Source organism: Equus asinus, chromosome 1 (genome assembly GCF_041296235.1).
Source record: "Equus asinus isolate D_3611 breed Donkey chromosome 1, EquAss-T2T_v2, whole genome shotgun sequence".
In the NCBI taxonomy this organism is placed as follows: domain Eukaryota; kingdom Metazoa; phylum Chordata; class Mammalia; order Perissodactyla; family Equidae; genus Equus; species Equus asinus.
The window spans coordinates 37,599,802-37,617,601 of NC_091790.1; the positions used below are offsets into that span (position 1 = coordinate 37,599,802).

Genomic DNA, 17,800 nt, shown 5'->3' on the forward strand with positions numbered 1-17,800 from the left:
GAGCCATGGCCCATTTCTGACGGCTGCCTTGGCTGGAGCCACAATGCAGATGTGGAAGAAGCCCCACGTGGGTCAAAATTTCTCTTTTAGCATATTCACACACCAGGTTTAGATACACTAATTTCCACCGGCATGATTTTTCTTTCATAAGTAAACTTCCAAAAAAGTTTAAAAGAGTTAATACAAACTCACAAATGCCTTGAAAAAGTTGACTATGCATTTTGGAAATAATCGTGTTATAATAAATCCTCCAGTTATTAAAAAAAAACCAAAACATGGGGGCTGGCCCAGTGGTGTAGCGGTTAAGTTTGCACGCTTCACTCTGGTGACCCAGGGTTTGCAGATTTGGATCCTGGGCACGGAAGTACACACTGCTCGTAAAGCCATGCTGTGGTGACGTCCCTCACAGAAGAGGAAGACTGGTACAAGATGGGTTAGCTCAGATTGGCAATGGATGTTAGCTCAGGGCCAATCTTCCTCACCCCAAAAAATAAATAAATAAAAAATGACGTTAGTTTGTTCAGTAACAGAGGCGTGCTTAAGTTAGTTGTAGTTCATCCACAAAGGAACATTCTAGAGCCATTTAAAATGACTATCACAACAAAGAGCTAACAAAGTGGAACACGCATATTATGATGTAAGTGAAACTAGGAGGATATAATTATAATTGTAATTACACACAAAACACAGATGCACACAAAAACTATGAATAGTAGTTTTATTAGTATAGTAAATATAGTATTCTTTTAGACATTTCCAAAGCCTTTACAGTGTTATTGCTTTCATAATTAAAAAAAAAAACCTTTAGAAGATTCCAAAGAGATTTTCCTTTCCTTTAGGAGTTTGGGAGACAGACACACACAGAAAAACCACATCACACAACTTTACCACAATGGCGTCTACGATCATTTAGGGGCTGCTTTAGCGTCTGGAAAGGACTCTCGTGTTTTAGGAGGGCCACCCAAGGGGGAGGCTGCTGTCATTAGTCCATCTTAAAGAGGAGGGAAACCGAGTAAGTTGTTCAGCCAAAGCTGCACAGTTCACAATGGTAGAGGCAGGATTGGGCCTCCAGCCTTGGTCTCTCCACCTCACTGAATTCTTAATGAACTGGCTGAATGGATGCCCAGGAAGGAGGCTTCAGGAAAGGTTGGACCTGAGCTGTGTCTGGGAGGGCCAAGCCAGGGAGACGGGGTGGGGACGGCTGAACAAGGGCGGGGAGAAGGACAAAGGTGGGCCTGTCTGACCGGAAAGGAGACAGAGAGCACAGGGATATGCAGCAAGACAGGGGTCCTGCAGGCAGGCCATGTCATGGCGATTTTCCCACATGGTATGGGAGGGTTTTCCCACACAGCGTGGAAGCTTCTGAACCAGAAAGTGACAGGACAACATCCCTACAATCTGAGTCTACTGAACTGGGGGATGGAAATGGAAACCTATTCAAAGGCAATTGCAATAAATCAGGCATCTGATCAGAATGTTCTGGAAGTAGGCAGAAATGGGGAACGTGGTGGGTAAGTCTGAGAACAATACAGAGAGAATCAGGGATACGCATCACTAACCCTCTGTAGCACCTTAGGTTTTATCAAGTTCAAAGGCTATTACCACATCCCCGTAAGATTCATTATCATCTCCATTTCCTTCTCCAAGAGACCAAGGCCCAAAACATGTATGTGACTCACTCAGGGTCACGCAGTAAGTTGGTGGCAGGGCAGAAACACACAACAAGGCTCCTGATTCCGCGTTTAGTGCTTTTCCCACTGTCCCACCCTTGGCGAGAGCAGTGTGGGAGAAGGAGGGGAGACACTGATAAGAGGGGCGCAGGGAGGTGAGGATGGAGATAGCGGGAGTCCCTCCATGCTGCATTCGAGGTGTTAGAGGATATTCTAGTAGTGGCTGGAAGCATGTCCTAGACTCGGAGAAAAAATTCAGCACAGAAAATAGAAATGTAAGAGCTGCTTAAAGTTAACGGTAAAGAAATAAAGGAAGAAATTAGGAGGGTGGGTAGAGAGGGCAGTGGGACAAACAAGGGGAGACACAGACATTTAAATTTCTTCTTTTTAAAACAAAGACAAGAGGCCAGAGAAGAAAGAAACAGAGGAGAGAAGTAATTTTCCTTGCCAATCTAAATGAGTGGGAGTGGATGCGACCGAGCCCAGACAGAGCAGTGGGTTTAAGAAGGGTGCAGCCTTTTCTCCCCAACAGGAGGCCAGGATGAGAGAAGAGGAGGTAAAATGATAGTGACTGAAATAAATGGAGGGATTATGAAACACAAGCTGGGAAGAGAATGGGAAGAGGTAAAATCGTGCCTTTGTGAAATTGATTCGAGAGCTTCAGCTGGAAATCATCACGCTCCCGAGCTGGCCGTCAGCACCTACCTCTCTGCCACGTGACAGTGGAGGGGTCGATGTCAAGCCGGGCGAACTTCCTCATTTCCTCTTCTGTCAGCGTGTTGGGATCTGTCTTTTTTATTCCCAGTCTCTAAGGATGCAGAAGAAAAAACGCGATCGGTTTTGGGAGGAAGAGAAAGCAAAATGGAACTAAAATGATTTCTCTTCTCTTATTTTGTCCATGACTAGTAAAGCGTTCTTACAAACTGAACTTTGAGTAAATTGTTGGTTAGGCCAACTCATAAATGCGAGTCCAAATATCTCCTAAGTGGAAGACATGATATTTGTAATATACCCTTAAAATGACAGATCTGAAGATGTAGTGTGGTTGACAGTACACAAAAAACACTGTTTGCTGTTGTCTGTCTCGGCCTGAGGCCCTGGGAGCCGCTCTCCGTGGTCACCATGCACTATGCTCAGAAGGGACATTGCTGTCCATATAAAGGATGCTCCAGCTCGTTAGTTCTTCTTTTCAAATACAAATAGCAGTCATTCAAGGAAAGTTTATGTCTGTGTTTTCAAAATAAGTTATTTGTAATTCACTGAGGAAAAAAACATTAAAACTTTTAATGCATCTATTTCTATAAAGGAAGCATTCTAAAAAAGTGGTTTTTAATGAAGTATAAGAAAAGAATCTGGGAAACAAACTATACGTGTTATTGCTGAAGATAGTCTACTGTGCATTATTTTCAACAAACTCAACTTGTAAGAAGCAAGGGGGTGAATTTTTAAAACCAATCATTACCAACCAGTGGCTGTACATTATATCAGCACAGCTGTGTTTTAGTCTCTGGAAAAGAGCCAGGGGAAATCAATGTGACTAGTAGGACAAGCAGCAACCGGCACTAAGAAATAATATGCACAAGAATGAAGATCACTCCCACGGGTATCTTAGTATCTTGCTGCAGCAAAAGCTGAGTAGACGAATTTTCATAGGCTATACCTTATTTCCTAGATAACAAATTTCACGAAAGAGAGCTCTTTGAAATTCTCATTTGTTAGCTGTGTCAGGGCCTCTAGATGAGCAAAGGAGCCCTCTCATTTTATGGATGGAGAACAGACACCTAAAAAGGTGAACTGATTTGTTCTCTGAGCTCTTTGGCGCAGGATCTGGTCTCAGGCTTCTAGTTCAGCGCTTTCTTGGCTATCTTGTTCCGTTTCTTTAGAGCTTAAGACCCAAAAGAGTATCTGAAAACCCAAATCAAATCAAGTTCAAAATCTCCAGCTCTGACGATTTTTCTGATTTGTTTCTGGGACATGTTCTTTTTAAAGAAACACCGACCGGAAACTTACCTTCAGCCGAGCAAGCTGAATTTTTGAAAATTCTCGGACACCATTCACTGAAGGAACCAGTCGATTATACAGGGCCTAAAAACACAAAACAAAAATAAAACCCCACACAAGTTTAAGGGCCAACCATGAACTCGGACAATTCATAGGATATGACAAAGTTCATTACATTTATGACAAAACTGTTTAGCTAACAGACCCTATTAAAATTCTTGGCTTATATGAACAATGCAGACTTAAGTTCTGTCGTTTTAATAAATCTGACCAAATCTGAAATAATGCACATTGCAAAGAGTGTGCATACATATATATTTCTTGAGCTACAGCCTTATAACTATCAAATTAATATTAATCTGTGTTTGGCTTCAAAAACTCAGGAGGGAGTTACTTTAATTGGAGGTAGTCAGGACCCCTGTAAAACGTGCCAGAAAGTCTCACTTTTATCCATGTCCTATGTCTATGAGGAATTAGCACCCGGTACCGTCCCCTTCAGGTGTGTGATTTACATCTCAGACTGTTTGCACCTGAAGCCCAACAAGGGGGTCTGACCTCTTTAACAACCCATCTCAGAGAGCTGCAGGTAACACCACAGTCTAAACAGACACCTCTCTAATCCCCTTAGTACAGACAGAGATTGGACCTATGGGCAGAACCAAGGGCACTGGTCTACCACCACCTTCAAACCTAAAGACTCATCTCAAAGAATATTTGGCTTGAAAAGTACAGCTAACGTGATTCACCTAATAGCCTGGCAGTGGTCATACACTCATTTGAGAATCTGACCGAAGTATGGATCCTCTCCCCGAGAAATAAGGACATGTACAAAATTCACAATATTTTGAATAAAATTTCAGAGAGTTTACAGACCCCAGAAGTTTCTCCATGAACTCCTTAAGAATCCAGGAATCCCAGGATAAGATGGCCAAAATGGCCAACAAGGAGCCTTTCTCACCTTATCTGTTTGAGTGTTTTCATGCAAAATCCTTGTGTCGATAGCAGCGGCTAGCAAGTTATTGGCGGCGGTGATGGCATGGATGTCCCCAGTCAAGTGAAGGTTGAACTAGAAAGGACATGAAAATATGTTTCTACTTGTTTCAAACAACCGTGGCAGTATTCAAGGACTTTCTGAATAAATAAAATATGCTAACTATATATCCTTATAATAAGCTGAGTCCATAAAACAGCCTAAATTAGCACATCAATGTCAAGGTCTCCCACTTGACAGCAGAGCACTCGAGCAAATCTGTCATCAGAAATTCTTCCACTCTCAAGTTAAGGGTAAAATAATCTGATGGACTTAATATTGGTTTCCTTATTTCATTGACTTTTATGTATTCTTATATGATTTAGAAAATAATATTGTATCAAATATACTTTGGAATGAGGCAGGGAATAACATAAACAGTAATAGAATAATATATGACAGAAAGTCTGAGAAATACAAAAAATATATCACCCTCATAACTCTATTAATTCTGCTATTTTCCTTCCAGTCTTATGTGCGCACATTATTATTTGTAGAATCAGCCATACTTATAATTTGGTACTTTCTTTTTTAAAGAACTCATTCTTATGTAATAATCTTGCTTATGGATATTACAGTTTATCGGAACTGTATAATTGAGTAGATAGACCAAAATTTTTCAGTCTCCCACGCCTGGACTGCTTTCACATTTTCATTTTTGCAAAAAAGGTTATAATTATAAAGAATAGATGCAAATAGCTTTTTTAAAAAATTAGTTGCTAAAAAGCAATATATTTCCAGCAGTGTGGTTACTGGATTAAGGCGCTTGATAATATCACCAAATTGCTTTCTGAATGGGTTGAAGTGCCATCTGCAAAATAGGAGATCAGTTACTTCAGAAACAAAGTAACCTCTGGACTAAAATAGAAGTTAATCGAATAGTTGAAAAAGTGGTGTTCTATTTTAAGATGCATTTCTTTAATTTCTTGGAAGGTTAAACATTTATATTTTCTTGTTAAAATTTTATTTTATAACTTATAAAATACATGATCACTAGAAAAGATGAAAAATTACATACGAATATATATTTTATAACATATACTTGTAATTTTAAATAGTGAGACCATAATACCATAATACCTTTGACCTTAGCTTTTACACCTAGTGTTAATATTACTAGCATTTTTACATCACTAAATAGTCTTCAAAAAATAGTTTACTTGATATCCTATTATTAAACATTTAAGATTTTTCTAATTTTTTTTTTTTTAAGATTTTATTTTTTCCTTTTTCTCCCCAAAGCCCCCCGGTACATAGTTGTATATTCTTCGTTGTGAGTCCTTCTAGTTGTGGCATGTGGGACGCTGCCTCAGCGTGGTTTGATGAGCAGTGCCATGTCCGCACCCAGGATTCGAACCAACGAAACACTGGGCTGCCTGCAGCGGAGCGCGAGAACTTAACCACTCGGCAACGGGGCCAGCCCCTCTAATTTTTTAATGCTACAAATTATGTGATGATAAATGGTTTTAATATTAAATTTTTGCATACACATTCGATTTTTCCTTAAGATAACCTAAACATGAACTCATTTGGGCCAAAGGACATGAATATTTTTAAGGTACTTGATACATATTTCTAACTCCCTTCCAGAAAAGTTTTACGAACATACACTTCCCAGCAGTGCCTGAGTGGATTTCAATCTCTGGCAAAACTTGGTATTATTACTATTTTAAAAAATCCAATTCTGTCAATTTGACAAGCAAAATGATAACTGATAGTGGTTTCAAAGTAGATTAATTTGCTTATTAGTGAAGATAAACATTCATTGGTTAGTTAATATTTCTTTTCTGATGTTTCTTTTGAATCCCTTGCCTATTTTACAATTGGGATATAAGCTTTCCTTTCCAACTGTCTATCTGATGTTCACTTGGACGTCCACAGGCCCCAGACGGGACTCTCTTCTTCTGACCACTGTCCCCCTTTGCCACCACAGTTCAAACCTCACCCCCATTATTTCCCCAGTCCTCCATTTTAATAAATAATTCTACAGAGTTGCTCAATTTAGTATCCTGGATATCAGCCTTGAATTCTCCCCTTTGCTCACCCCCACATCTAATTCTGCAAACATGTCTAAAATCATTGACATCCCTTTTTCCATCGTTACTGCCACCATCCTGGGCCATGTCACCATCCTCTCCCCCCTGGGCTACTTGCATAGTCTCCTCACCGGACGCCTAGTGTCCACTCTGAGCCCCCATCAATCTATTCTCTGCACAAAAGCCAGAGTGATCTTTATAAAGCTCAATTTGCACCATGTTACCTGTCAAGATTCCTTCAATGGCTAACCATGCATGATTCTCCCAATAAAGTCCAGCGTCTTGGGTATGAACTGCAGCAGCCTGAAAGAGCTGGCCCATCGCTGTCCTTCACCCCCCCTCACTCCTCGCTGGCCCACGGGCTCCAGCCACGCTGGTGTCCTCTGGTTCCCTGAATAGGCCAAGCCTTTTCCTGCTTCAGGCTGTTCACAGCGCCTGCGATGCCTTCCCTCATTCTTCACGAGTCTGGCTCCTTCTTGCCCTTCAAGGCTTAGTATTTTCACTTTCGATTCTTCATCTGGAATTTCTTTGACCATTTTCCGCGATTATTTCTTAATTAAGTATCTTCCAGTATGTATTGTCTGTTCACGGTGCTCAGTCATCAAACATCTACTGAGCGTCAGGCACTGTGCTCAGAGCTGGGGAGTGAGGGATGAAGAAGGTACGAGAGGTCCCCGCATTAAAGGAACAAACTGCCCGATTGAGTTTGGCCTACTCATCACAAGGTTGTTCCTTAAATTCGGTCCAACTCTGAGCTATGCAGCTAATGCCACATGACAGCAGGAGGCCAATGCCCTTTCAGTGCCGTCATGTGCTGCATAATGACGCTTCGGTCAACGACAGACAGCGTATACAATGTATACCATAAGACGAGTACCACAGAGCCTAGGTGTGTGGTGGGCGACACCATCTAGGTTTGTGTAAGTACACCCTGTGATGTTCACACAACAACGAAATCGCCTAATGATGCATTTCTCAGAGTGTGTCCCCACTGTTAAGCGACGTGTAGCTGTATTCCTCAGCTAAATCCTGAGCTGTTCTGGGCATGTCCCTTGTACTCCATCCCCAACCTGGCCTCCTGGCTCTGGATCCTCCGGGCTCACGAATGTCACTCAGTCTCCATCAGACGTGAGGCTCGGGGCTATTTTTCTGAGCAATGTCTCGGACTATTCTTTATCCAAATTTTCCCTGTAGTGTCCCTGACACCTAGGCCTCCATGGGGAAACACTTCTCGTCTTCCTTCAGCAAAGACAACAAATATTTCCTAGTGAGGAGCTACCACGTGCTGGGCACTCTGCTAAGTGCTGGGGCCTACAGCCTCTGACTCCCCACGGCCGACCAAACCCGATGGAGCAAACACACAATCTGTGGGGTGGAACAGAACCTAGGGAAGTCCAAGCTGGGCAAGGAGAGCAGAAAAGGAAGGGGAGAACATCCCAGGCTTAGGAAGAAGCTTGGAATCCAGAGACAACAGGGCAGGAATCTGCAATGAGTTGACGGGGTGGAGAGAAGGAGGGGCGCACATGGGAACCTGAGACAGTGAGGCGGGGGAGAAGGTGGCAGCAGCGCCCCGGGACCTGCCATGCTGTGCCGGATGGAGAGTCATGGAGTAACTACTGAAACGCACTAAACAGGAAAGTAACCCGCTCAGACTTAGGTTTTCGGAGGCTTTCTCAGGACCTGAACTCAGAGGCCAACGCAGAGAACAGAAGTGATGGGACCTGGTCACTGGTCAGACACAGGAGACGAGGGAGTGGCCCTGAGGGTGTGGAAGGGGAGCTTGGCGAAATAGGAATCGACACCATGACCCTTTTCTCCGTTTTTCTTTGGGTTTATTTGATTTTGGAGTCTCAGTTTACAGAAGTGAAGAGTCCAAGTGTTCCCGAGCTCGGGATGAGCGACGGAGCTCAGGGCCCACATCCTGTTCTCCAGAAACGCTGAGGCCAGACAAACTTCGGGATTCAGAATATTTTGGAATTCAAGAAAGGTACTGTGATGGACATACAATTTATTTATAAAACACCCCAAGCAGGGTCTAGCTCAGTATCCATTAATCAAAAATAATATTTCTGCAGCAAAACATGAAAAGTCACACCAAGTGGCATCAATAAAAGCCTTAAATAGCTCACAACGCTGTACGTCAGGTTTTGCCACCAAATGAGCCATGAAAACATTTTTGGTTTTCTGAGTCTTTAGGACTTTGGGGGGTGGAGGATATAGGACTGTGGGCCTGTGTTGATGGGAGCACAGAAAAAAGGTGTCAGGAGGGAAAAATGGTGACACACGACACACGTCTCTTTGCAGTCTTACCTCCTCCATGGGGATGACCTGGGCATATCCGCCGCCCGCAGCGCCTCCTAAACAGATCAGGCATCAGTTGATGAGTCACCAGGTACAGCTATACAGGACAGACAGAGCCCCAGGGACACAGCTCCCCAAACTCAACAGGGAGGCTTGTACCCCAAGATAAAATAATAACGGGCAATGAGAAACATTAACTGTCAATCAAAGCACAACAGAAGAGGAAAAAGTTCACGCTACATCCAAGCGTGCGAATTAAGGACTGTGGTCTTTTTGTTCAAAAAAAGAGTAAAAGTAGGGGCCAGCCCGGTGGTGCAGCGGTTAAGTTCGCACATTCCGCTTCGGCGGCCCGGGGTTCACTGGTTCAGATCCCGGGTGCGGACACGGCACCGTTTGGCAAGCCATGCTGTGGTAGGCGTCCCACATATACAGTAGAGGAAGATGGGCATGGATGTTATAGCTCAGGGCCAGTCTTCCTCAGCAAAAAGAGGAGAATTGGCAGCAGATGTTAGCTCAGGGCTAATCTTCCTCAAAAAAAAAAAAAAAGGAGTAATAATAATACAGCAAATGTCATTACAGCAAAATATCCATCAGGATATGAGACTATTTTTTTAATTATTATTAGATCTATGTGGCTATGCTTCAGCTAATTCACACATGTATGTAAGTATCAAAAACTTTGTTAAAAAAAAATCCACCCGATAAACTCAGACTAACCCACAATATACTTCAATCTAGTTTAGATAATAGTATGTAAGATTTATCAGGCTGTTCATCCCTCAAAATAGTAATGTTATTACATTAAAAAGACTTCTCTTTCCTAAAACAACAATGAGGGCTTCCGCGTGCATATCCTGTTTTTTATATGCCATCCCCTTTGGTCTTCACGACAACCTGTGAGCTTAGTGCTATAAGATTTCTACACTTTTACAGACGCAGCTCAGAGAAATCATGACTGGCTAAAGGTCACACAGCGGTTAGAGATACAGCCACGAATAAAACCTCGGCCTTCTCGCTCCAAGTCTAGTGTTTGTTCCACTACATAATGTATGATATTCTACGAGTTATCAATACTTAATGAGTTAGGAGTTATTAATACTTGTAACAGTAATATAAACACAATCCTGCTAAAACCCACAAAGTGCCAAGAACAAAAAGTAATTGCAGCAATAAATGTGATTGTAAAGTGAGTTGAAGAATGATTCATGATAAATCAATGAAGAAAGAGGGGTGGATGGGAAGGGGCCAGATGTGAGCTGAGCCACGGGCCAAGAGGAATTCCATCCCCTCTCTCTGTCCACAGCTGGTCAGTTTCCAGTGCCCCTCAGGCCCCACACAGCAACTCTGATGAGACGAGGCTCAGAGCCCAACCAAAGGGCCTCTCAGTGCCTGCATGGGGAGCCTTTCTCCATGCAGGCAGTGAGGCTAGGATGATCAAACATCACTACAAATGGCACTTTCAGCATCACTGGCACAGAAGGTACCGATGAAACAGGAAGCTTCTGTGTGAGGTCAGAGTCCCAAGCAGGAGCCCCGCCATTGTTTGGGGGCACCAAGGGCTCCACTGACACCCCCCTACAGCTCCCTCTGCGGGAGGAGCAAGTTGGGGTGACCTCCACATACTGTCTGTGCAGGAGGGGGCGCATGTAGGGATGAAATGCACCAGTTCCTGATAAGTTTGAACTCCACGTTTGTTAATGACGTTCTTTTTAAACTTTTCTTCCCCTAAAATTTTGCTCTGAGAAATACACTAGTGACTAAATAAAGTACCTTTAACTCCAAAAGTCGGCCCTTGAGAAGGTTGCCTCAGACAGGCAAATGAGTTGACGTTCAGGTGTGCAGTCAGTGCCTGGACAAGCCCGATCGTCACTGTACTTTTCCCTTCTCCAAGAGGGGTGGGTGTGATCCTGATTTGGGGAGAAAAAATAGTGAATTTAATAATATTTTCTAGACAAGCTACAAAAAAATCAACCCATGAAAAATCAACTAAAATCAACCTACGCAAAATCAACTGAATCAGAGGATATTGGTAAGAGAATATACCAATCCAAAATACACTTAACAATCCAAATTTCTTGGACCATGATGGTCTACCCATATCACAGAGGCCATGCTTAAAGTCTGGATACACACATCTTTGCCAAGAGACCAAAAGAAGTTATTCGGCAGGGGTACTAATAACATTATCAACGTCAAGAAACGGCATAGAATCATCCATCAAAATGGTTTAAATAATTAAGCTGATGTCGTTGCTTGCTGATGGGTAATTTGGCGTTTGTTCTTCCAGGGCCATTTACGGGGGCATAACGTGGGCACAGGGCCTAACTCAACGGTCCATGAGTGAGCGAGGCTTGGCCAGACACTCAGGATTAGAAGGGATCCTAACGTCCCCACTCATCCACCTCCTTCTAGATATCAGTGCCCAGGGTTGTAGCCGCCATGTTTGAACACAAGCAGCGATGGAGTTCATGACCTCCCGGATGGACCATTCATTTCCAGCCAGGTTTTTTCTTTAAAGATTGGCACCTGGGCTAACATTTGCCAATCTTTTTTTTCTTCTGCTTTTTCTCCCCAAAGCCCCTAGTACATGGTTGTATATTTTAGTTGTGGGTCCCTCTAGTTGTGCCATGTGGGATGCCGCCTCACTGTGGCCTGATAAGCCACACGTCGGTGCTCAGAATCCAAACCAGCGAAACCCTGGGCCACTGCAGCGGAGCGCGTGAATTTAACCACTCGGCGAGGGGGTCTGTCCCTTCCAGTGAGCTTTTACAGTTAGAAAGTTCTTTTTCCTAAAGAGGAAATGTCTGCATTCCTGTAGCCTCCTATCTCTTGGAATCAGACACACGAAGCCCCACCCCTTCCCATACTACAGCCTCTCAAATATTTGGAAAGACTAAGTCCAGAGATTCTGAGGACACTACACTAAGGCTCTGAGGAGCTCACTGTTGACTACAACCCCCTACAAAACCCAGCATCACAGGTTCAGGACAACATCACAGAATCAAGTTATAGGACAGGTGTGTACTCCACTCCCAAGTAAGGCCTCATAAAATAGGTCCTGAGCTACTCTAACCATTGTAACAAGTTTTAAAAACTGTCATTTGGGCTTGCAATTTGGTCCTCCATGACTCAGATGGTGCAAATCAGGTTGCCTAGGATATTCAACCACAACAAAACCGGTGATAGAGTTTCCTGACCCACAAAACCTAATTATGTGACCACAAAGAAGTAATGCCCTTACTTCATCATCCCCAACCATCTCAGGCCACCACAGCAATCCAAATATGTAAGCACTACTATGGGCCAGGCTACTGACTATGGGGACACAATGATGACCACGTTGGACTCCACTGCTGTCCTCACAGAGCTTATGGCTGCCAGAGGATGTGCCCAGACAAACTAGCAATTACAATGAACGTGATAAATACTAAGACGGATGGATAGGACAATTAGACTGTATTATGAGAGCACCTGGAAGGAGACTCTAATTAGATTTGGAACACCAGGGAAGGCTTCCTGGAGGAAGTAACATCTAAGCTGAGATCTGACAAATGCATAAATATTAACTGGATAAAACTGAGGCTGAGTTTGGAGTAATTAACGTGCTAGGCTCTGTGCTTTATATTTATCAGGTTAATTATTTTTATCCCCACTTGATAGATGAGGAAACTGAGGCAGAGGGAGTTTAGGTCACTTGCCCAAGGTCACACAATTAGTAAGCAGAAGAGCTGGGAATCAAACCCAGGAAAGTCCCCCGACATCACTAGGTTATTTCTATGGATGGAAAACATTAACTATAATTAGCAATTTAAAGCATGGGAATGAGTGAGATTACTCAATGAGAGCGTGAAAAAAGATAAAGACAGAATTGTTAGGAACATTTCCTCCTGAGGAATAGTCAGAAGCAGAGAGACCGAAGGAAACTAGGGAAAAGCAGCAGAAAGTTAGAAAAACCCTCAGGAGGAGGCAGGGGCTTGTCAGGGGAGCCTCGGCAGGACACCAAGGGTGGTCCAGAGTCAAATGTGTGGGGTCTGAAGCCGGGTGAGGTCCGAGAAGCGGTCACTCAATTTAGCAACGACACTGCTGGTGACCTCTGTGCAGGTGGAGCTGGTGAGCCAACCCGAACACAGCTCGGTGAGGTCAACCTCAGACTCCTCCAGCCACACGACACTGGGTCAACATGAAGACTCAGAGTTAGAGGAAGGTGTTTATGGGTTGAGCCAACTTTCTAGTTCCTTAGGTACAACATGAAGAAAAGCAGTGAAAGAGCCACAGGCATCCCAATGTCACCACAGCCTGTAAAGAAAATGCAGTGTCAACCACAGGGTAGTGGAAGTACCATAGTGAGCACTGACTGTCTGCAAAGGACGAGGTGGTTGACTTCAGCGTGTCACATGAAGGATTAAAGGATCATTCCCAAGGAGATGCTAAATCAGTTGCTGGAGACAGCCCAGAGCCGGCACGCCCAGAGATGACCTCTGCGCAACTTCAGCTAACGTCCAACTCTTAATTAGAAACAGAGGGCTGCTTAGCCTTCTGCCAACTAAACGATTCAGGAAACTCAGAAAGGAGGAAGTATTTATTCGGAGCAATAAAAGGAGAGCTCTGAGAAAATCTGTTGCACGTCATTCCTACATTTGGTATCAAAATTTGGTTTAATTGTTGTACCAGTATCTTGAGCTCGTTTTCCAAATTATCAAGTTGACTTAGAAAAGACCAAGAGCCATGTTAACCTAATTCTATGAGAGCTTATAGTTTCTGGAGATGGAATTGTAATTGCTATTCACCCCTCCCTCAACTTGACCCAGCAGATTTATGTGCCCCCTCTGATATCCCACAGCATTATCGTGTGTTTATGGTGTAATTTTTGCGAGGGCATTATGCTAAGCTTCCTGACACGTCTGGCTCACCTACCAGGCCACGAGCTTACTGAGGTGAAGGACTATGCCCACTCTCCTTGATTTCTGTCACTCGTCCAGGGTACAGATGAGTAAGAAACAGTTGACAAACAAATGACATGGGGCTGGCCCGGTGGCACAGCAGTTAAGTGCACACGTTCTGCTTCAGCGGCCTGGGGTTTGCCGGTTCGGATCCTGGGTGCGGACATGGCACCGCTTGGCAAGCCATGCCGTGGGACGCGTCCCACATATAAAGTGGAGGAAGATGGGGATGGATGTTAGCTCAGGGCCAGTCTTCCTCAGCAAAAAGAGGAGGATTGGCAGTGGATGTTAGCTCAGGGCTAATCTTCCTCAAAAAAACAAAAAAAAAGAATGACACTGTTGCTAAGACAAATATTTATTGTCAACTACAGTAAAAATGTACTGAAGTCCTCTGTGACAATTTGGACACGATCTGAAAGAAGTTGACCATGTACTCAAAAGTCAAAGAGATAGCTTAGGCAGACAGAAGTCGTAAAACTCTGAACTGCTCTCAAAATCTAGAATCTTGTTAAACACATATATTATTGCCATCAGCCTGGGGTCTAACCATGAATTCCAAAACTATACGCTCAAACACTGTATGAACGTATATCACTCATCCCAGGCATCTTCACGATTTGAGGGTTTTTAACAAGCCTTGTATTATCTAGCGATAAACTCTATGTTCCATTTGGTTGTTTCCCATCACACTTGACTGAGGTCAATAGTTCAAAGGCCCTGTCAGTAGTGGTTTCTTCTAAATTCTGCAAGAAGTGCAAATAAAGGAAAAACTCACAGACAGTCAAATAGTTACCCAAGGCAGAAAAGCAGAACCTTAGAAAAGTTAGTAAAGGTTTCTACATAGACCAAAATGAGTTGAAACATTAAAATAAAGAAAAAACTCAAATCAGGTATTTGGCACTCTACAGAAAAAAATGAAGCGCCGTGAATGATTTTCATTTTTCTTTAATGTGAAATTCAGTCGACTCACAGACCGGTTTGAGTTTCTTTTTTAACGGCTCTGTCCAAGCAATTCAGAGAAGTTCTAGAAACTTCTGCACAGAAATCGGTAAAGGGCCGATGGAGACGCATCCTGCACACACATTCAACGCCCCACAGCTGCAGTCCGAGTCAAGTTCTCAAACAAATTCCTTTTCATTAGTGTAACTGGGAAAATATGTAGAACCCAAGAGCCCCTAAGATTCTTTTGGCATATTTCCCTGAATAATTCCCAATGCTTCTCGTTTTGTCAGGCAAAGCAAATACAGTGATGTGTAGGTGTAAATACCAAGCGATGTGTAGCTGATGAAACACAGATGATGCTGATGGAGTAAGAAATTCTAGTGTTTGAAGAACAGCTTTTTAAAACGAATTAATCTGTTCTGCATTTGGGTTATTAATAGTAAAAGATTTTCTTAAAAAGCCCGTTTTATATTTTAATCCCATTCTCGATATATTTAAATCACATTTATACATAAATTCAAATGTACAAGAACAAATAGATTGTTATTTAGGTTTACGGAAAAATTACTTGGGTATCTGAACTCTAAAGCATGAGAAAAGATTTATGTTATAGTATTCAGAAAAAAGGCAGGACACAAAATGGTATTTATGGCATGATCTTAATGCACAGATAAAATCCTGAAGAAAATATAAAAAATTTTAATACTTTTCACTAAAGAGGTTTATTCTCCTTTTTACTTTCCTTTATGTTAAGTTTTTATACAATAGGCCAATATTTTCAAAATAAAAAAGCTTTCAGAAAAAGGAATGATTTTCCATTTCACGGAGTGGTCATTTATATTTCTGTAGAAGTTGCAACAGTGTGTCTAACAGCTTGCTGATGTCATTTTTCCATAATTGACCTGACCAAAAGTAAAACTATGGAGGTGATTTTTATTTCAAGTGAACTTTTCATTTTCATTTTTTTTTTCTCCTTTTTCTCGCCAAATCCCCCCAGTACATAGTTGTATATTCTAGTTGTGGGTCCTTCTAGTTGTGGCATGTGGGACGCCGCCTCAACATGGCCTGATGAGCGGTGCCATGTCCACACCCAGGATCTGAACCAGCGAAACCCTGGGCTGCTGAAGTAGAGCACGCGAACTTAACCACTCCGCCACGGGGCCGGCCCCATTCATTTTAGATTATAAGCAAAATGATGGTCTGTGTTCTAGGCTGATCTCAAACATCCAGCTATTAAAAGATTAGAAAATGAAGGTAATTTACACACTTACAAAAATATGATTTGCTGTGCTGGTGGGGGGAGTTTATTCCTCCCTTATGGAAGAGAGTGTGGTATATCTTTTCCAAGAACCATCAAGTTCTGCTGGAGATGCATGCGTATCTCAGAATCCTACCCTCACAGCTTTGTTTTTCAATGCAGTTGAACAGAATGCAATTTAACTTCTGTTCCTTCATCGGTCTTTGTTAAGTAAGGGAACTTATACCACAACGTCAGAAAAAGAACTGTTGATCTCCAGGGGTTAAATTTGTACTTGAGAATTCAGGTTTAATTTCATCTACAACATGGCAGCCCAGCTTCTTGAGCTCAGTTACACACATCCGTGCTAGCAGAGAGACAATGTGGAGGAACATTCTACTGGGTGCGGACCAACACGGGGCCGTAATCCTAGGTAGCCAGGCTGGTGGTCACTCTCCAGCCCGTGGCTGGAGCCCAGGCCTTGACGATGTGACATCAAGGTTGAAATCTGCTAACGATACCCTCAGAGCTTTTGTTTAGAAGCATCAATTCTGTGATCCCAGCTAAGGCCAGGGGCATGTCCGGATTTGTGTTTTTATTTCTAATACTGACAAGTCCAAACCTCAGTAAATCACAGCCGCTCCATATGAAAAACTCTGGCATGAGTCTCCCTTTGCAAACTGAGAACACACCCTCTCGAGTTTTCCTTAAGTCTTCTTACCCGAAACGGGGTGAGGACACCAGCACACCCACCAATGCACATCAGCCTGGAAGAAGGGGACAAATCCGCAGACAAGATGCTAAACTTGCTTTAGACGTTCTTAACGTCCAAGAGTTTGTTTATTCACTGCAAACGAACTTGCATGAAGTATACTCCCAGGAAAGAAACACTGACTAGATGTGTGCTGGGCCCCAGGAGTCCTCCGAGGAGGCAGCTGGCTCCCTTCACGGATCTGGCCCAGAGGGGGCCTACAGGTGGGACCAACATCTCCCCTCGGCAAGGAGCTTTGCTGCAGCTCTGTTATGGGGACATTAGGGTTGGGGTCCTAAATTGGAAAGGACCCCATTAGGGTCAGGAGTTCAACTGGAAGGGAGCGGGAAGCCTGAAGGAGAAGGTTTAAGCCACAGGGAACTGAGACGCTACGGCAAGGGAGGAATTCCTTAAAACTACGGCTGCCGAGCGACTCTGAAAGACTGTGGCTGTCCACCTCTCCTCAAAACAGTAACAGGAGGAGGTGGAGAAAGAGGAGGAGGACGGGGAGTGGGTGGGAAGGGAGAAGAGGGAGGGAGAGGAGACATGAAGGAATTATTAAACCATTAAAGAGGTGACACTATGGATGCTATCTTGCTTTATTTGAAGCTTTGTTTGTTTGTTTTTCGGTGAGGAAGATTGGCCCTGACCCAACATCTGTTGCCAATCTTCCTCTTATTGCTTGAGGAAGATTGGCCCTGAGCTAACATCTGTGCCAATATTCCTCTATTTTGTATGTGGGACACTGCCACAGCATGGCTTGATGAGTGGTGTGTAGGTCTGCACCCAGAATCTGAACCTGCAAACCCCAGGCTGCTGAAGTGGAGTGTGCAAATTTAACCTCTATGCCAGCGGGCTGGCCCCTATTTGTAGTTTTAAAAAATTGAATTCA

The 17,800-nt window shown here is 43.3% G+C and overlaps 1 protein-coding gene across 4 annotated transcripts in view; it reads right to left on the minus strand.

Annotated features, from left to right (window-relative positions):
• MTHFD1L (methylenetetrahydrofolate dehydrogenase (NADP+ dependent) 1 like) overlaps positions 1-17,800 on the minus strand; it is a 190,719-nt gene that overhangs the window by 128,576 nt on the left and 44,343 nt on the right. For all 4 annotated transcript variants that reach the window (XM_044761002.2, XM_070490499.1, XM_070490456.1 and 1 more), the window contains 5 exons: positions 10,809-10,945; positions 9,048-9,094; positions 4,630-4,737; positions 3,681-3,755; positions 2,376-2,478 (listed from right to left, as the gene is read on the minus strand). In XM_044761002.2, the coding sequence (XP_044616937.2) occupies positions 2,376-2,478; positions 3,681-3,755; positions 4,630-4,737; positions 9,048-9,094; positions 10,809-10,945 (470 nt within the window). The remainder of the gene's footprint in view (positions 1-2,375; positions 2,479-3,680; positions 3,756-4,629; positions 4,738-9,047; positions 9,095-10,808; positions 10,946-17,800) is intronic.